The sequence below is a fragment of the Pangasianodon hypophthalmus genome, chromosome 3, assembly GCF_027358585.1.
Source record: "Pangasianodon hypophthalmus isolate fPanHyp1 chromosome 3, fPanHyp1.pri, whole genome shotgun sequence".
Taxonomy (NCBI): domain Eukaryota; kingdom Metazoa; phylum Chordata; class Actinopteri; order Siluriformes; family Pangasiidae; genus Pangasianodon; species Pangasianodon hypophthalmus.
Window position 1 is genome coordinate 13440102 of NC_069712.1, and position 21452 is coordinate 13461553.

The 21452-nt window shown below is 42.3% G+C and overlaps 1 protein-coding gene across 2 annotated transcripts in view; it reads right to left on the bottom strand.

The window, feature by feature from the left end:
* Positions 1 to 364: 364 nt before the first annotated feature.
* adka (adenosine kinase a) overlaps positions 365 to 21452 on the bottom strand; it is a 131778-nt gene continuing 110690 nt past the window's right edge. For both annotated transcript variants that reach the window (XM_034302727.2, XM_034302728.2), the window contains exons 8-11: positions 18715 to 18750; positions 12968 to 13082; positions 3339 to 3425; positions 365 to 1104 (exon numbers count right to left, since the gene is read on the bottom strand). In XM_034302727.2, coding sequence (XP_034158618.1) covers positions 980 to 1104; positions 3339 to 3425; positions 12968 to 13082; positions 18715 to 18750 — 363 coding nt within the window. In that variant the 3' untranslated portion in view covers positions 365 to 979. The remainder of the gene's footprint in view (positions 1105 to 3338; positions 3426 to 12967; positions 13083 to 18714; positions 18751 to 21452) is intronic.

Sequence of the window (21452 nt, forward strand, 5' to 3'; positions counted from 1 at the left end):
AGACTTGTACCCAAGAACTACTGCTGTAATCATAAAGATTTGCTTGTGCTCATTTCAAGGCTCTTCTTCACAATGCTCATACTGATCATCCTTTCAATACATATAGTACTGTTTGATTTTACAGCATACAACTGTGGAAGAGTAATGATTTATAATTCTGGTGTTTTCAGCGAGTTTTTCTTTGCCACTGAGGCCTCATTAGGGATCTAATGTTACATCTCGATTTCTAGAAAAAAAAAGATAAAGCCCTATAAAAAGAAAACTGAAGTGTGAAATACATTTTTCAGTATATACAAAGAGAAAAGCTGCATCGTATAATGTGCATCAATTCATACCAGAAAACATAAGCAGACAAGAAAGTTGCTTGTGATGAAGGCAATGCATTTTAATTTTGTCAGTTTGTCAGTCAGAGAGACTGTGTAGATGTATCACCACATATACACACACATCACATATACACACATGCATGCATATTCGTTCGTCATTATAACAAAATTAAAAGTGAGCACAAAATAGCTCGAGACTGGCCTTTAAAAACACTTGATGAAATGAACTAAAATAACCCACAACCCTCCAAAACAAGACATTAAGGCTGTGCTTCTCTGGCAGGTGTTTAAAAAAACTACACAATTCTGTCTTGCTCAGATAGAGACAAAGTGGTCATTATCATTGCACATGACTTCTGTGTATGTCTGAAGTACAGGGAACAGAAATAAAAAAAAATATATAGTAAAAACAATTTTTCTATTTATAGAAAGGTCTGTTGCTTCTGTTGTAAACATTAGATTGTTATTAAGTAAAAGGTCTGCATGATTGCATCATGCTATGGGACTGGCTGCTGTGAGGCAGAGGCACAGAAGTCTGAATGTGAGAAGGAAAAGAGAGAACACAGGACCAAAGGAAGAGGAAAAAAGTCAATTAAACACTGAGAGGAAGGCATCATTCCCATAACACTGGGGTGGCAAAGTTCACTCGTCTCTCAGTGGAAGTCAGGCTTCTCTGGAAATGTACAGCCTGAGTGTCTAATGATGACGTTAGCAGCATAGTGTCCAGCTCGGATACACTGCTCCAGAGACTTATCCTGCACCAGCTCAGACAGGAAACCTGCACGCACGCACAGAGAGAGAGAGAGAGAGAGAGAGAGAGAGTGTGTCAGTGTCAGAGAGCTTTATACCATAAAACTGCTTTCTGAAAAAGAAAATCTGCTACAAGTGGGTGGACAACATTAAACTTGATTACACACGTCTTTCAATGCTTACACACACACACACACATACACACAGTGTGTTATAATGTAACTAATCTGATATTGTGCCCAGAAATGTTAAATATGTACAAACGCACAAACATACATGACCCAGTGCAAGTACATCTAGGCAAGTAGTGGTCTGGTATTGACCTTTTTAACCATGTGTACTTTTGTGTGTGAAGATTAAATAAATCAGGCTTAGCGGGGGGAAGAAAGGTGCTGGGAGAGCCGTCCTCAGTGATGTACAGGAGTGAACTCCTCCAGCAGCCCTCAGGCTCTGAGCCCTCCCACCTAGATCTCTGCACTCTGCAACACCACCGAGGCACATTGAAAAACAGCTGGCAAATTCATTTTCCAGCATGGTAGAGCGATGGCCTCCAACCTCTTGTTGGTATGGATAAACGAGTTAGAAAAAAAGAAAAATCAATATGACGTTTGTGCAAAGAAGCTCATAGCTCTATCAGTGTCAGAATTGTACTGGATGAGCTACAGGAAAGACATAGAGACAAGAAAAGCTTTCTGTTTATTTATATAAAACTACAGGGACCAAGGTTTGATTTTGAGCTAGATGGGCGGCCTGATGGATCGATTTGTGGGTGTGTTTCTGGATAGGTGGGTGTATGGAGGGATGGCTGGCAGGCTGGGTGGGTAGATGGATGGATTGGTGGGTGGGTGGATGAATGTGTGGGTTGACTGGATGGCTGGCTGGCTGGCTGGGTGGGTGGGTAAATGGAGGGCTTGGTGGTTGGGTGGATAGATGGGTGGGTAGACGGATGGATTGGTGGTTGGGTGGATAGATGGGTGGGTAGATGGATGGATTGGTGGTTGGGTGGATAGATGGGTGGGTAGATGGATGGATTGGTAGGTGGGTAGATAGATGGGTGGGTAGATGGAGGGCTTGGTGGTTGGGTGGATAGATGGGTGGGTAGATGGAGGGCTTGGTGGGTGGATACACAGGTGGATGAATTGATCCATCCATAATGAATAAATTCAGGGACCTAAAAGTGCAGTAGAACTAGAATTCCAGCCAGCAGTACTTCTGGTTTTGCATGAAGACTAAAACGAGCGTGATGGGTGACTTCAGAGCCCAGCTCAGGTGTAGACATGCACACCGGCTGTTTGAAGTCTGAACAGTACACAATTATTAAGTGAAGCCCACAATGAGTTGAGAAGCTCTATTAGTTGTCTTTGAAAGAAGATCCTTTTTTATCCCATAAACAAGGCAGTCTACTGTACTGTTACTGTAGTCTGTATATACAGTGGAATCAAAGACATAGAACTGGCATTACGCTGAAAAAGAAACACTTTGAGCAGAAAACACTTAAATTATCTCTAAAAATAATCAATACAAAACTATTTTACAATAGAATCTATTTCTCTGACTAAAATGTCAACTCACTGTTCTGTTAAGATCATCATTTATACAGTTTTCGGTGATAAAAGACTGAATGCATGTTTGTTCCTGGGTGAAAACAGCTAACTAGCTAATATTAGGCTGTGCATTAGCCTATGTAATAAAACCAAGTACTAACGAGCACTTTGAGATTTTGTACTCAAAAAGAGAAGTTCTTCATAAATGAAAACTTATCAAGCTGTATAGCTAACAATCCACTGTTTTTATTCTATCAACCAGTATCCAAGATTGCTAGTGAGCTAGCTAACATTAATGTAAACTGAAAAGTGCTATATAAATAAAGACAATTATCATTATTATTAACAAGCTTGCTATCATTATGCTATCATATTGTGTAAACCAGCAGCAAGGCTTGCTAGCAAGCTATTAGGCCAACTACTGTGTAATTAAAACTGCTAGTCAGATTCACTTGCAATTTAACTAACATGAGTCTAACTATTTTATGGTTTAATTAAAATGAATAGTCGGGCTTGCTAATAAGTTAATCAACATCAGGCTAACAGTTTTATTGTGTTAAGTCGTAGCCAAGTTTGCTAGCAAGCCCTCATGCTAACAGACTGATGTGATTGTGTAATAAATGAAGACCAAGCTACAGGGTGGAAAACTGGCCATAATTAAACTGGGTGAATAATACACATTTCTGTTCGGTCCATTTCGAATCCTTTGGTACCGTACCTCCTACAAACGCATCTCCAGCTCCATTGGTGTCCACAATATCTTTCTGGTCAATCTCTATGACGGGGAACATCTCCAGCTTTTCGCCTGGGAGCAAACAGATTCAGGTTAGGTTGTGTTTACACACAAGCTCACAAAACTGATAATACATTGCTAACACTAATACAGTGTCACTAATACTTGTAGCACCTATATGATAATATCATACAGATATCGTGATAAATTATCACAGTACACTTTCCTGAGATATTGCAGGCACTGTGAAATTCCTGACACTTTTATGTTTTTCTTTTAAAAATACAAACTTTGCAAGCAATGGATTTGATGTTATGATTTTGTACTGAGTCTTTAAAATTGTAAATATGTTAAGAATTCTCATTTCAGGAGCTGTTGATTCATTTTCTATAACAGCAGGGCTCTACCAGCAGTTCTGGCAATAATAAAGGATAGGTTTATATTTAATGCACTTGTTCTAATACATTATTGTTTCTATAGCAACAGCTCATAAACAGGGACTCGTACGGTGGAAACACCAAATAATAATAAAAGGATTAAGAAAATGTGTAGTTATTAAAAATATAATTGTTTATTTAACACAGATGGAAGGAACTTTGGGTGTCAGAGCTTTGTAACGGTCAGTAAGCTTTCCTACAGAGGAATTTCTGCTTTACCGTTTGTGTTTTTTTGTATTATTAACTTCAAGGTGGAGTAAAGAGAGAGGCTGGTGAGTGAATGACTGTTTATAGCTGACATTCCATATCAGTACATAACAGTATGTAACAATAAATGGTTAAAAAGTGCAATATGTAATTCATTTATAAATTAAGAACTGTAACTGCTGGCCAATTGCTGTGGTATAAAAGGAACACCACACTCCAGGCTGTGCTGTTATAGGAAAATAATCCACTTCAGGGTTGTAACGGCTCACACCACACTACAGTATCACATCACCTCGGCGTGGATTATTTTCCTGTAATAGCATGGCCCGTCGTGTGTTATGCCTAACAAATTACCCAGCACCAGTAGCACCTAATGTGTTGAATGCATTGTAAATAACTTCTCAGTCATTTATAGCAATCCACATACTTGCATGTAACCAGACCTCGTCAGTCAGTTGGCGGCATTAGTTCTGAGATTAATTTACACACAAAAATACAGTGCGCATGCTAATAATCAGGGGCACAGCAGAGGCACAGACAAGCTTGAGCTCCAGAGCTAATGAGAAATCTGTGGGGACAGTCTGAATGACAGACAATGAGAAACAGAGCAAAGGGCCATTTGCATGAGCCAGAGACTTGTACTCAAGGAGAGGCAATAGTTTCATTTGGCAATGCACAAAGCAGAGAGCTTGTAAGCTTAAAATAACATTTAGCACAATCCATCTTAGCTCCACATTCAGTTTTAATGATCTTCCAGGTGCTCTGATTTGGACTAAAACCAGTGTGTCTGCAGTTTTTATTACTTCCCCTCTATAGACTTCTTTCTTCTTCTGTTCCCTCTCAGTGGCTCTTCGCGCACATCCATGGATCTGAACACTGCTGTTTTATTTATGGCATTATCAGCCATTAGAGTGAAATGAGCCTCACTGAGTCAGAGGATATTGCTGTAACTTTGAGGGCTTTGCAGTAAGAGAACAGTTCAGCGAGCCTAATCTTTGATGCTGCCTGCCATTTTTGAGTACACTCTGAAAACACCATTTACTGCGAGGCTGGAAGCCAGTGCCAGTGACGTGACTGATTTACCTTCGGAAATTTATCTGTTTACAGAACTGTACACTCCCACATCAATGACACCTCAGAATGTGAGCTTCCTGGCACACTGACATGAATTTATAAATTAAAAAAAAACAAAAAAACCCCCACACACAATACACACACACACACACACACATATATATATATATATATATATATATATATATATATATATATATATATATATATATATATATATATATATATATATATATATAGATATATAGATAAAAACACACAGAAAGCAAAATGAGCCAGTGTTAGATTAAGATTATGTTTATTCAGCTGATAATAAGCTCAGTATTTTTTCAACAATGCAACACTGAGCTATAACTACACCTAATTGTTCATAGTAGGAGTCAAAGACCACCACTTTGTGTGGAACGCTGTACCGCAAACCTTGCAAACAAACAGCAAGGGAGGACAAGGCTTTAAAACATGATGCAATGACAGGCATTCGAGATATGTCTGCTCTGTGTGCGCGAGCAGTTTTTCCCTAAACGAGGCAGCCGATTGTGTCTTTGATAATTAATTACACAAAAAAGCAGATCCTTTTAGAATCAGCTAATTAGCAGCAAAACGACTTTGCCTAATTAATGCAGGCGATGAAGCATGTTCACCCGCCTTTCTGCTGAAATGATTAACTAAAGGATCTTACATTTGAATTAAGTTCGATGTAACTCATGATCTGTCTGTAATTTTGCAATTAAAGCTTAAAATAATTGCTGTGTAGGTAAAATAGGTAAGGCCCCTCCAATTAAAACAGCAAGACAGAGTGCGCATTTCGACTTCACTTGTGTTATTCTGTGGTTTGCCTTAAGGAAGCGTGTGTGTGTGTGTGACCAGACAGTGAGTGTTACATGAGAGCTACATGAAACTGTATGTGGTTCTTTCCTCTGTACTTGATCTGACCTGATTCTACTTCCTTCTATGACTCAAAAACAAGCAGGCTGAAAAACGAAAGGAAAAAAAAAGGCCACCACGCAGCCTCACAACATCCCGAGGATTACTGAATAACAAACCTTAGCAGAAGCTGCACATCCTGGGATTTCTACACAAGTTGACACAATTGTTCCTAGTAATTTAATATTTCAGGAGAATAAAAAAAATGTGGGATTGACAGCAGAACAACCAGGCAGTCTGAACTTACACACACACACACACACACACACACACACACACACACACACACACACACACACACACACACCATTAATAATGAATACAGCTAATTAATGAGATGCTACACCTAAATCTAACTCTAAATTTAACTTAAATAAAAAATTTATAAGAAAACAAAAAAACAAACAAAAAGCCAGAAATGTCAAACAAGGTCAAACCGTCAGATTTTCCTATCCTTGTGGGAATATTTGGTCCCCAGCAAGATATAAAAACATGCCCACACACACAAGAGGCATGCTGGAACATGCCTTGTGGAGGTGACTCATCAAGAATAAGAATGATTCTAAGAACCAAAACATTACAACACACCGGCTAACAGCTAACACCCACAGCAGTCGGCATTCACAATAAAAACAGATTAGACTCGCAACTCTTGCACAACACAGCAGTACCTTTACAAGTCAAAACCGTGCTGAATTCATGCAAGCGATTGCCAAATGCAAAGACACCTTTTCAAAAAAAAAAACAAAAAAAAAAACAAAAAAAAAAAAACACAAAACACAGACAATAAAACCTCAGTGACTAAGGAGGCATCTGAAGTTAATTTGGGGTGCACTGTGAAGCCTGTAAGCTATAGGGGGAATGAGCTACACGCATTACCCCTCTTCCATCTTGGTAAACAAGGCTGAACTTGCACATGTGCACGTCCCCCCCGCATTGATGTTTAATGGTGCATGGCGCTCTAGGTGGTTCCCATAACCTCACTTTGTCTTCTACAAGCTGCACCAATTGATATGATAATGGGAGGAGGACATGAGAAACTAGAGGGGCTGAGCTGAAGGACATGCCGCACTCTCTCCGTGGCGTCCATCCACTTGGGTGCCAAATGGTGTCCAGAAGCCTTTCTCCCCTCTCAATGGAGACAATGGCAAGAGTTTCAGCGAATGGAGGCAAGAAGCAGATGCTTTGGGGAGGGGGGGGGGAGCTACCCCCTTTCCCCAAATCCAGGCCACTAATTGGTCCAAGAGGATGTGTTCAAACCAGTTCCTCATGTTCAGTCAACAGGCGTATGAGCAAAAAATAATATAGGATACTTAATACCTTGTCTGTATATGTCACATTGTTCTTAGAGATACATCAGCATCTAATCCAAGTCCTTGTTTGTTATAAATGTGCAAAACAATATGCCAGTTGTGGCCTTGAGGGGATATAGAGTTCACCACAGGGAAATAAAATGATTATATTGTGAAGATGAATCACTTCTGCACTGTGGGTCTACACAAGTCGTGGCTCAATGTGAATGAGAGCAATTTATTTACGCACGCGAAAGATAGAGCAAAACTAGGCCAAATACAAACAGAGAGGAGAATTCAGGAAAAAAAAAAAACTGTGCTGTAAACACCCCACTGCCTCACACTGCTCTGATTTTCCTCTAACCACCAGTGATGGACATCCTCCTTCATTTCATCAGGCTGGAGGCTACACATCGCATCTTTATTCAAAACAGATTATTGAACTTGGCCATGAGCATGCTGCTTTGGTTAGCCTGGGAGAGTTCCAGGACCAATTTCATGTTAATGTATAACACAAAAGAGGCCATTGGCAGGGCTCTTTAATAGGCATGGCAATTAAAACTTTGCTGCCAAAAGTTGTCTTTGTTGTTCCTGGCTTGTGGTGCGCCCTGTAAACATCGTCTTGTTCACAGGGAGTTCCACAGCTTTTGCGGTTTTGCCATTCCTCCTTTTCACAAGCCCAGGCAGAAAGTGGAAATATATATAAAAAAAAAAAACTTTCAGTGACTAATCAAGGAACAGAAAAGGGGCAACAAAATTACACCTCAGTGGCTGTGAAGTTGTATTAATAGCTCTTCCTTACAGCTGTTTCTTGATAACAGGAGCACTGTGTTGTGTGTGCATGTTTGTGTGTTTGGTGTGGACCTATTTGGGTCAGGATGAACCCAACACCCTTCTTCCATAACGGCTCCTGGAACCTGCTCTATAAATGTGTGGGTCTGCCTCAACATAAAAAAAAAAAAAAAAGATAGCAATGACAAGCAGCATGAGTAGTTCTGTTTATGGCTATTTATAGAACCCGAATAGCAAACGTGGTCATCAAAATATTTACAACACTGTTGAGATACAGCAATTTAATGCAATAAAGATTCTGTTATCATGTGATAAGGCTTGTAATGCAGCAAAGCAAATCCACACCCAAGGTCATGTGATAATTATATTTCTATATCTTAAGAACGTATCAGATTTAAGTGCTTTGAAGATTTACATATGAAGAGACGTATGAATAAATGTTTGGTACCCCTGAGAGCCAAGCAGAAATGTTCAGTGGGTCCAATATAAACCTAAGCCACTGAAAAACTGAGAGAAATAAAGCCCTGTGCTCTGCTGAAATCCATCCCTCACCTACTCCTCCATCAACAAACATTCACAGGAGTAGTCCTGCAACAAACCTGAGGAAGCCAGAGTCCACTTCCTTTTCACGAGCTCCAAACAGGGGTGAGAAAACGATGAGCGTGACCAACACATTTACCAGCTAATAAACAGCCGCACCATGCAGAGAGAGACAGGAAATAACTGGCACAAACAATCGGAGGTGTGGGCTGGACAGAGCTTTAAGAGGCCGCTTTGCCCTTTTCAAAGCGAGACATTGATTACTTCCTCTCACTTCCTGGCCATGCTAATCAGTTTGAAGCCAGAGGTGATGTCATGATCAATAGTGGGGAGTGATAGCTCCCGTGTCCATCCTTTCACACATAACAGGTAACCTGAAGAAACACACAAAGTATGAATTGCGTGCACATGGGGTTAACGATCAGCATTCACAGAGAAGAGTGCAGGAGCTGGCCAGTCAAAATCACAGTAAATGAACACTTAATAAATCAAATATTTTCAGGCAATCAAAGTCAACATTTTATCAATAAAAATGGCTTAGTCAAAGCAAGCCATTCATGCTGTGTATCACATCTTGTTTCTTAACCTCTCTCCCACGCTGTAGGCATATGAAACCCAGACCTCACTTGCTGCTTTAAAAATTCTCTGCTCTTGCTCAGTCGAGTGTGTGTTTATGAGTGCAAAATGACCTTTGCTGAAGGCTTACAGAGGGAGAAAAACAGAGAATAAAACCAAAAGGCTTCTCTGGGGACTTCATTAGGAGCAGGTAAATCACAGCAAACAACTGAGTATTAGACAGATTCCGTAAGAGCAAGTCCAATTCCAAGGTGAGCAACTCTTTAAATGCAGCACGGAATCAATAAAGGAAGGCAAATTAGATTTATATTCTCAGGCATGGTCTAAGTAAGAAACAAAACATGATGGGGTGTGCTGCTATAGGAAAATAATCAACAACAGTGGTGTGACTCAACCCAATGCAAAGCAACACTGAATCTGATTAGATGTTTTATTCCTCCTATTCCATAGCAATTATTCGTTATTCATTTAGGAATGCCACGTTGTACTTTTTATTCACTTATAGTTACGTTTAATGTTGTGGAATTTCAATGAGACAAGTTAGTTCCTGTTATCTATTACATTATAACAGCTATAAACAGTTATTCTCTCAACAGCCTCTCTTCTTTCTCTCGAAGTTAACAGGACAGAAGAATGCAGCTTGTCATGTTACGAGGAAATCGTAAAGCCCTCCATTCTCAAGACTTTCCTCTGATGAAAAACTTTACCTCCGACACTGGAGACTCCTTCCAAAAAAAACCCAAAATCTAAATAACATCAATTACACACTCTTAAAAGCTGTTTCTGTGGAGAATCCACTATACAAGCCCCTGTTGAAGTTGTCACTATAGACTCGACAACATATTGAAATGAGGGCATTAATATAATCCTTGCATCTATACAGAAAATTAATGAATACCTTCAGACCAATCGAAATTGAGAATTCCACAGTGCTGTTGTGTAAACATGTTTATACAATCACAGTAGAAACTACCATGACTTCATATTCTCTTTTATAGGCCTCATATCAGGCTGTCAGTTTCACTGGCAGTGATATAAAATGGTATGTCTGTGAGTGGCTGTCATCATACATCAGCATGACACACTATTATTGATAAATCCTGGATTATTGATAAATCAGTGTCAAAAACTACCGAGTTCCAGAGAAGCCTGGACTCGGTGTTTACACTCCAGTGAGCTGGTACCTTATCAGGCCAGGTTCAACCCTCTGCCTCAGCCAGTTAGCTTCCCACTACCTGATTAATGTGTGTGCCGTCTCTGATGCTTGTTTGCTCATGAAAGGGGAAGCAAAATACTACTGTAATATACCACAGGCTCCCTCCAGCACCATGACACAGCTAAGCCCTTTATCGCTGCAGCAGCCGCTGGACGACCTTGCACACTCAGTCATCATTAGATCAAAGACTGTGGGCTTGGCTGTGTTAATTTGAGCCTGTAATAGGTGCGTCAGCAGGGCAAGGCCATGTTCAACAGTGTTACTGTGCTGCTTCATTAAGGGCTTTGCCCTGGCAGCTTTTATTAAAGCAACTAATGTGGAAGAGCAAGAATGGGTCACATTTATGCCAGGAGAGAATGTAGGAGAGAACTTAAAAGAACTTTATACCACAACTCCACTGAATTTTCTAATCAGAAGGAGCGGATTAATTTTCTATAACAGCACGGCTCTGACAGTATTTCCAGCTGTAATATAAAGGATATGTTTAATGTTTAATACGCTAGTTTTAATACATTTATTATATAAAAACGTTTTGTTGTTTAACAAAAAAAGCTAACTTGTCTTGTGGACATTATTCATTAATAAATTTAAAATTGCAATTATTAGAAAATGGCTGTGGTTATAAGAGGAATTATAAGAGGAACATTTCCCTATAAACAGCATGGTCCGTTGTGTTATTCCATACGTAAGTCCGCATCTCTTTTTTTTTTTTTTTTTTTTTTTTTAAGCATCACCTCCAGGGGCCCATCATCTGCAGCCTTCTTCATCATCATTAGAACAACTTCATTGTGACATTCAGAGGCCGCAGAATGATCACATCCCTGCACTGAGAACAAATTGCAAATGAAATGTGGGGATCAGACGGCATCCGAGTGCAGCCTCTGGGAGGCTGAGCAAATCTTTAATTCTCTTTTATATTGATGTTTATTGGCGGGGGGCTACGGGGAGCAATAACAATATCCTGCTCTCTTTCTGTCGCCCCGGCTATTTGAACCCACTTATTCTGGGCCCACACCTCAGCTGACATTTATCAAGTTTGCCATTTTTTTTTATGAGCAACACCTTCGTACATGCACTCGCCGTGCTCCTAACATTCATCACACGTTTCATATCGGGTTCACCAGGGGCTGCCACTAACCCCACAGCTTCATATGAAAGGGCTGGGAGAGGCTAGCCCAGGCAGCCATTCATCAGCTGTGTGAAAACTGCCTCCAGGAGGGTCTTTGCTCTAAAGCTCAAACTTAGCTGGAGTCTTTTTCCAGAACAGAAGGGAGAACTGGCAGTTCTGCAGAAGAAAAAAGCAGAGGATTGTCTTGTAGCACTTTCCTCTGATGAGACTTTACAGGAGTAGCAATTGCTTGAGCACCCTTATCAGCCCAGAGGGACTAATGCTATTAGCGTTAGTGTGATAAAGGCAGCGTGGTGGAACCGATACAGACGGCTTTGCAGCTTTACTCTGGTAGCATGTTGTGGAAGTGGTAGAAGGCAAGAGCTGCGTTTTCAGCTACGTTTCAACACCACTTTGATCCTGTAAGGTGGAATTTGGAACGAGATCTGGCCCAGAGGCCAACAGCAGCGAGCACAGACATGGCACAAGTTTTGAACTCTCTGGCAAAACTGGCATCTCTGATGGTGTCTCACTGTCAATCAGCAGAATCCGGGTGTGTGAAGATGATACAGTATGGTTAAAATTGATCAGTAATAGATTTTAGGCAGGTGAACACAGAAAGAAAGGCTGAATTGATCAGGGAGAATAAAAATCATTGATCAAACAGGTGATGTGGAACAGCTTTTCCTCTTTACACATTGCAGTATGATAATACAATTACATTTTGGATACAACATTCATTTACTGTATATATCCCACTGGAATCTTTATAACACCCAATCCCACTGTCAACACAGCTCAGGCACTCAATGAATCAAACGACAAAAGGGCAATATAATGAAATTGTGCTGAACAAATAGGATTCATATAAATCAGGGCTGGTGAGAAAGAGCAGTCGGTGTGCCAGGTGCAGAAGGAGAAGAGCAGAAAGTGCTCACCCTCCCCTCCACCAAACCCACCACCTTGCTTTGAACCATAAACCCCGCTGGCTTAATCAGCTACAACTGTGATGCTTTCTCTACTATTCAGTTAAACTTATCAACTCGGCTGAAACCAACCCCCACCACTCAGTTACCATAGCAATGTCCCAGACTGCTTCAACCCTCCGGATTCGAAATTCTGCATCTGAGAGATAGGAGGTCATTGCCAAGGGTGAATTCATTTCACACAGCGCAACAGCGAAGGCCGCCAGAGAGAATGGTGCACTATTCTGAAGATGACCTTGTTTGGGGCTATTCACAAATGTTTACACAGGAAATCTATCAACATCATGACTACTGTAAATGAGTAAATGGGTGAAAAAGCATATGCTGCTTGTCCCCCACCAGCCCACCCACTCTGAGGGCTCAATTCAAGGGATTTTTTTTTATCCATTCTGATCCAAGGATTCTTGAATAAGTATTTAGTCATGGCTCAATACCCGAGTCATGAAGGTTAACTGTACATACCTTTGGCCATTATTGTGCCCTCCTTGCCCTGGGTAAACACCACGATTCTCTGCCTTTTCTTGTTTGACTTGGGTAAGCTTTGGGCCTTCTTGGCAATCTCTTTAATGTCCTCTGTCTGGAAAAAAGCATTTTCTTCATTTCAGAGCACATTATTTACAGCAAAGGAGCATCAAAAACACATCAATAAGCAACTAACTATGAAAATGCAAAATTAAGAAATATATATGGACAAACATACAACAATTTCAGTAGCACATTTCCTCACAAATTACTTTGTACACATTGTTGTGTTACTTTTATTGAAATTATTATTAGGAACTTCTGTAATTTAATAATGGGACTGTTAGATGAGTGGTTAAGGCGATGACCGTGATTGGCATGGCGTGGGTTTGAAATGTGGTAACCGTCCCTCATTGGACATTTCCCAAACTTAATCCATACTTCAGGTCAGAATAATATTCCATGATTAATGCAATAACCCAATAAATAAATAAATAAATAAATAAATAAATAAAAGCAAATGAGAAGATGAAGGGAATGAAGGACCTTTAAAAAGGTGTGTGTGTGTGTGTGTGTGTGTGTGTGTGTGTGTGTGTGTGTATGTGTGAGAGAGAGAGAGACGTTTAGAGAACTGGTGAGATCATCTGCATTTCCTAATCCTCACACCTCCCAGCTGGCACTGGACAGAAGGAGCTGGGGGGAGCTGAGAGAAGGTGGAGGGGGGTTTGAGAGCTGGTGGCTTTCATACTCTTCTCTCTCTCTTTCTCACACACACACACACACACACACACACACACAAAGCCCCAGTCAGAGGGTCTGAAGCAGTAAGGCCTTGCCAAAGCTCAGAGTCTGTCACATGTCCACTCATGCCCGTGCCAGGAGCAGAGAGGAGAAGCTGCTTGGCCATGGCGGCCAGCAGGCCCTGACAGTTTTGTTAAATGGAGGAGTGTGTGCAGTTTCCCAGGCAGAACCAGCTGCTTCCACACCTCTACAGCCCCCTCTTGCACCTACGAAAAAACACTCAGCTTTCTGCAAAGCCTGGCCAACATTAATTAGCATGCTAAAGACCAGACTCAATCAACCTACTGCAGCGCTGCCGAACCCATCGACACTCACGCTGGATATTGCCACTACACAAACAAATAACAGTTATTGAATTCAGTATGGGTTCACCAAGGGTGTAGTTTTTGCTTCAGAAGTGTGTGTGTGTGTGTGTGTTTGGTGGGAGGATAATATGAAGTGGGATTTTGATTTTGACATGTCCCTCCTGTCCCCTGGAGACAATCACGCTTATGAGGTCTGCTTGGATAATTAATAATATTTCACTCTTTGATCTTGCCAGCCAAGGTAAGCAACTAAAGGTAAAGTGGTTTTAATGGCAACTAATCCAACATAAATGATTTAATGAACTGTCAAACATGGGCCTCGGTGTAAGTGACAAACCGCATTAATTGAAAAGCTGCAAAAAAGATTTTCCTCGGTGTAAAGTGCCTTCATAAATATGGATGTAATCATTAACAGAGGCTGCTTTGGGGAAGGTTAACACGGTGCTCCGATTAGGACTGGCACCCCTGTATAGAGCATCTGAAACTGAGTAGATGATCATAACGGCTGTAGAAACGTTCACACTAAACAGAACAGACCAGGCAAGAGCCAGGCTGCAGAGTTTAATTTGGTGGGATTTCTTTTTTTTTTTTACCAGTTTCATGGGCTCAATAAAAAAGTTCTAGTTTTACAGTATCGGCTGACTGTATACAATAAATGTGTCACTAGCTGTAGGTCTACAGGGCTCTGCTGACAGGAGGGACATAAGGTGGACAAGTACAATCTCACACTGGGAAATAATAACTCCATCAAAATGTGATATCAAGTGAAAGCTATAGGTACAAACGCACACCCACCCCAGTGGAGTGGTAAATGCTGGCGACTTATTCAGGCGGAGACTCTAAACTGCTACTATTCAACACAAGCTTCGAACTTCGCCGGCTGCACAGGGCTGGCAAGCACAGATTAAATGTCCGACATGCCTGGATAAGATTACTCATTCATTTTTCACTCCCTTTTCTTGGCCCCCCAACACAATGCAAATCAGAAATGCAACTCTATGTCCAACAGCTCTTTGCTGAAGAGAGAGAAAAGACCAGGGGTGTTTCATTACACACACAGGGGAGTCTGCGTGAGAGAGTGCAAGGGATTTGATCGGAGAGCCACTCACTGAGCTTGTAAAAGCAGAGAGGTCTGTTATATGTATTCAGGCTGAGGCGAGAGCACACTGAAAAACAGATGTTTTGTAAGAATCGCTAGCCTGAGCTGCATAAAGGCGTCCCTCAGAGCTTGCTGCTACCACCACTTTTTATGTGCATTCATCCAAATGTCTTTTCTTTTCCCCACTATTCGTCTTTAACACTGCCTGATGAATGTGTGAGTGTTATTGGACACGCAAGGCTTTAATTAGCAGAACAGAAACACCTCTGTCACGCTCTTGATCAACCCCGTGTAAAGATCTCAATTCATTTAGTGAGCAGCACGTTTTTAATGGAAGGGAGGAGCAGAGATGTTGTAGGTGATGACTGTTTGCGTTTTCCTTCCCACCTTGCCTTCAGACACTTATCTCTGCGCAGTGCCGGCGTGAACGCACAGCATACGCCCGAGGGACTGAGAAAAGCTCCAACGTCTGTTCACTTTGATCTGAATATCAGCTGTCAGAGCTCCTCTCCTAATTAACCCATCAATGCGCAGTGCAAACCGGATCCTCAAGACCAGCGTGAGAAAAGGCGAGAGCTCTTCCGGGAGTGGAGAGCTTCCACCTTGCTCCGAAGGCAGGTGCTGGTGGAAACGCTAAGGGAATACGGATTGGCTGCTTGGGGAAAGAGGAGCCCCATGCTGCTGTTTCCCTACTGATACAGACACGCTCAGATTAAATATGGTGTGGGTTTTTTAAAATTATTTCTCCAATCACAGGCAGTAATCACCCCTGAAGAGGTTTAAGGTTCCAGAGCTGGGGAGGAAGAGTAGGTGGGCGGCTGTAATGTGGCGCTAAGTAAGACTGCAACAGATTGCAGGATTTTGCCAAGCCAATTTGTCACTGAGGCTGAATTTAAAACTAGCCAGTGTCACATCCAAGGCCCAAGAGTGCAGTAAAAACCACACACTGATCAAGACTACACTCATCAGCTCGCTCCGTTTCTGTATTGTTCAGACATGGGGAGATTAGCCAGGGCTTTCGTGCTTCTCTACATTGCAGTGCGGTGCAACAATTTCCTCGACACATGGCCAGATTCGAGCAGCCTATCTTCACTCCCTATCCACACAGCCTTGGCAAGGTCTTACATATATTATCATATTCATTTCACTTTCTACTTCTGGCTACTCAATAGGTTTCTACTCATTAAATCAAGGAGGTGGCTGGGCAAAACTTTGACCACAAAAACATTCAGCATGACTTAATTATGCTTATCCATATCCGTAATAACCCACTATTCAGTGGTTTCTCTCAGTTAATAAAAACCCTTAAGGATGTGGTCAGTGATAATCACCTCATTTAATAACCATGAAAGGAATGATAATAAAAATTAGGGGGGGAAAATATCCACCCTTATTAGGGAACCCAATTCTGTATCCATATTAAAGCTAATAAAACGACTCCTCCACTGTAATCTGTCGGAGGAACAGCATCCAACAGAACATTCAATTAGCCTGCGGCGGATTCAACATCTAATGCTATTTAAGCACAACAGATGAGGATCGGATCACAGTGCGCGCCTGGTCTAATGATGGTTCAATACAGGAGAAAAATAACATGCTCTTATCTACCTTCTTGAGATGTAAATTGATTTATTAACAAGCCTCCATCTCTGAGCAACAGGGATTAGATAGAAGCGGAACAGATGTGTTTGATTTTTCACTTGTTTTAGACTCTGGGATTTCATACTCATTTCTCACAATTGACCTGGCCACCGTGGAGGATGGTGAAAACACCTCCGGGAAGAATTAGATCTTGCAGATGCAAATGCAGATCTGTGGAAAGGCTGTATTTTCAATGTACTGTAGCACTGCAGCTGATGGTACAAGGACACAAAGCCGTAACTATATATAAAAAACACAAGATATTGTGAGCTATAGGCGGCACATTGTGTTGCGCTTTAAGAGAAGAAGGGAAATGCACTGGGAACTGAAGCACAAAGAGTCAATCTGGTGGTGTCATTGTGAACGCTCCTTAGCCATTTGCCTGACTAGCTGCTGTGGAAAAGCAACTGATGTGTGGAGATGTCTCAGAGTGCAGAAATTCATTTGGGGGAAAAGAAATACTAGTTGAGAGAAATTTAGGCTACGTACATATATTTCACCTTGTCTGATTTCTGATGTGGGTTTGCAAGAAAAAAAAAATAAAGTAGCTTGTGAGTTTTTTTTCCTCTCATGAGCCCTAAATCAAATTGACGTGCATGACATCAGTGAAGAGGTACTCACAGTGTGTGACAGTGCTTGCCATTTATATATTTACTGTGTGCAATGCGAGCCCTCGCCCCCTCCTCTCTTCTTCCCTCGCTCTGGCTCACCAACCCTTCCTCGCCTCTTTCTCTCTCTCCATCTCCCCTCCGCACTTACTCTCCATCTCTCCCGCCCTCACCCTTTTCCCTGTATCTCCCTCTCTCTCTCCCTCTCTAACTGACTCTGCTGCTCTGCATTCCAGTCACGTCGATCGCACCTTGAGTGATCCTGGTGAAGACAATTATTCATACCGAGAAGAAACACATTCAGGCGGATAGCTCTGCGCTTGAAAAAAAGATAAGCCACTTCAATTATTTAAGCATATCGTTCCTAAACTCACATTTACTTTCCGTATGAATTTGCATTTTACGAGCACAGGACAGGGCCAACATGCCCCCCACCAACCCCCCCCCCCCACCCTACCCCACACACCCTCCCCCCTTGTGAATCCAGTAGTACATTAGCATTATCTGCTCTCACCTATTCACTCTCTCATAACTCCTAATATTCTGACATGTAATGCATTAACACAACCAATCACTCTGTTTACAAATTTGGAGGAGAGGTGATCCAGTATTTATGAGGGAGGGGAGAACAAGGGGGGGGGGGGGGGTATGATGGGACGACAGCGCTGCATAATTGAGGATAATACCACAGCTGAGCAGTGAATCCTCATAGCCTAATGAAGCTAACAAGGTGGGCTCCTTAACAAAGCCACCTGCCAATCGCAGCCTGCGCTCAGCCTGCCCCTCAGGACTTCTCTCTCTCTTCCCAAGAGCCTTCTCAAAATTCAATAAATAACATCTGTAGGCGATGTTGGGTGCAGGCCTGGGAGGAATGCGTCATAACAGAAAAGGAGAGAGAGAGGGGAGAGGTGTGTGTGTGTGTGTGTGTGTGTGTATGTGTGTGTGTGTGAGGGAGCAGTGGAGGGAATGTGTATGTGTGTATCTGTGAGAGAGGGAGCAGAGGAGAGAATGTGTGTGAGTGTGAGGGAATAGAGGAGAGAATGTGTGTGGATGTGTGTGCATGTGTGTGCGTGTGTGTGTGTGTGTGAGAGAGAGAGAGAGAGAGAGAGAGAGAGCGGCAGCGCTGGCTGAACAAAGAAACCATGACGACTGCCAGGTTGCTATGGCGACTGCTGCGAGGGGGCCAAGGGAGTATAATAGCGCATCAATCACTGTCCGAAAAAGAACTTCATTATCAGCTGAAAAATAATCCTTTAGGATGTGTTTAGTGCGTGCGAGCTGATGTCCACTCACCTTGAAGTCCTGCTCGCGCGCGAACGTGGCAGCCTCCTGCAAAACAAGAGAGACACACACACACACACACACACACACACACACACGCTTAATTACACACCGCCGCAGTGATAGCATTTCACTTAGCCCACACACTCCCGTCTCCAAAGCCCGATTGCCTCGTCATATTGCTTCGGTACGCTGTTCACATTTTCCACCCTCATAAGAAAAGAAAGACACGTCGAATGAAGATCCAATTTCAAAATGCTCTGCTGTCTTTACATAAGCAGCGATACCACTACATTAAAAAGAAAAAAGCAGCACAGTGGACACACACACACAAAAAAAAACATTCTGCAACCAATACTGCTAGATGTAGAACCTGGGTAAAAGCACCTGCCCAATGAATAAATGAAAATCTAATTAAGCGTTAAAGATATCACAAGTGGCATCTGAAAGAAGGATATTCGCACTTGATCCCGAACAATAAAAGCAATAAAGCAGTGCCGTGATGTGATGGAGAAATAAAGCCAATTATGTGTGTGCTAGGTCATGCCCTTTGCTTGGCAGTATGACCCCAGGGAGCAGTTGGAACATCGTGGCTCTTTAAAGGATGGAGAGGAGGGGGATCCAGCTACATGGCTGGAAGGGCAGAGGGTCCCAGCAGGGCTACACACAGTCTGTCTGTCACCAATGCTGGATAATAAACACGAGACGGGTCCATTAATCTACTCCACACACACACACACACACACACACACACGCATCTGACACATGTATAGAGAATAAGGAAAGACTGCACGACTCCATCTAAGACAAGAACAAAATCCTCCGAGCGCTACGTAAACAATATCCTTGTGTGACATTTAGTTGTTTGTGTTTGGTTCCAGTCCCAAGCTTCCAGAGTCTTTTCAGGGTTATGAAGCTGCACATGTGGGCATATTTACGCGTGTCTGAACGCTTGTGTGTGTGGCTCAGAGGTTAAGCGCATCAAGGTTAGGCATACAATTTGCACCATAAATTTGCGAAAATCCTCAATCCCTGCAGAAAAGCTTCCAGGTTTCATGGCACCAATTATAGCTCAATGATCTGATACAGCAGCTAACAGGCAGCCAAGGTGAACCACACTTTTATTAAGAGTGATTAAACAATATTATTTCAAGATTAACTCCTGGAATTAGCAGCAGTTCAGCCCCCTTTTGGAAAATTGAAACACTCGTCACTGGTCAAGATCGTCAAAGAGCTAGACAGGAAACCGTCGTGCAATTAACGCTCGACACGTGCCCATGCCACACTACACATGCATTAAGCATTATGAGGCCCATAATTATTTAACTACAAGGACAAAGGAACAAATCAGTGATGAAACAGTGAGACCATTCCTCATGCACAGCTTCACTGAGAGTTTCATTAGTGGAAAAAACAATGTTTCTTTTCCCCCATTCAGAAAGCCGTGCTGATTATTTGCATCCACAATGACTCAGAGTTCAAGCATGAAAATCAACACTGCGCATTCATCACAGCTTCTCGAAATCTTCCTTATTTCCTTTTAAATGAATTGCACAAGTCGCATGCAGTGGTGAAAAAGCTTACTAGACCTTCTCCACCCTCTGTAATTTATGGCTCACGGGAAAGGTCTGGAGAGAAGGGAAAGAACAAAGATGTGCAGAGCCAGAGCCAGAGTGAGACAGAGTGGTTTAATGAGGAATGATAGCTAAGGGAGTGCGTCTGTAGCCACTGAACAGGATAAACTAGCATTAAGCGGACAGGGTTAGGCCACTTTGACAACTGGCCAGGACTGACATAGGGCTCTGAAAGTGCCAGACGGTTGAAGAGACCCAGCTACCCGTCGCGTTCACTCCATCAGGTGCTCTGCTTAAAACAAACAAACAAACAAACAGAAAAATGACATGTCTGAAATGGTTTACATGAAGGAGTTTTAGCCAGGCACGTTTGCGGTTCAGGGTTAGCTAGAGCATTTATACTTGGCAAGACCTGAGTGCAAGTGCAAGCCAGTTCAACCAAACCCAGGATTTTCAGAGCCAAAGGGAGAGACTCATCTCTCAAATCATCAGCTAGCTGCAAAACAACTAGCTGAGAGGGGCACGGTCTGACAAACACAGTCATGAGCTGTTATTTCTCACTTTGTTACGTGCTGGATTTGGACTGCTGGGATACGGCAAACACTGATGCAGCAGCCAAACAAAGGTGACATTGTAGGTTACAGATGAGGGCGATTGAGGCGTAATTTCATAATCGCAGCCTGCAAGTCGCACACACATCGATACGAGTCACTGAAGGGCCACGGGCCTTTAGAGGAGGCCGGCAGATGGATATCGATACAGTAATCTGGGCAGGGGAAAAGAAAGATTAGGGGAAGAAAGCGAGCACTGCTGAGGTGTTAAGGTACTCCCCTGAGAATGCAGCAGGCCAAGTGGAGCGTGACGGGCGACAAACAACAGAGTGTGAGAGAAAGAGAAAGAGAGAGAGAGAGAGAGGGAGGGAGAGAGAAAGAGCAAGAGAGATGTTTGCTGCAAAGAGCCTTTCAGGAGAAATTTATTTAAACCCACTAATCCTTTATTTACCACTGCCTCCTGCAATTACCACTTAAGACTAGCTCACTAGTGGACACTGTACTCCATGTCTTATGTAAATCATGACGTAAAATAAGAACATGGCCACTAACAAAGCGTTAAATGGGACCAGATCAATGGCTAATCAAATGAACAGAACCCACCGTGACAACCTGAAACCACTAA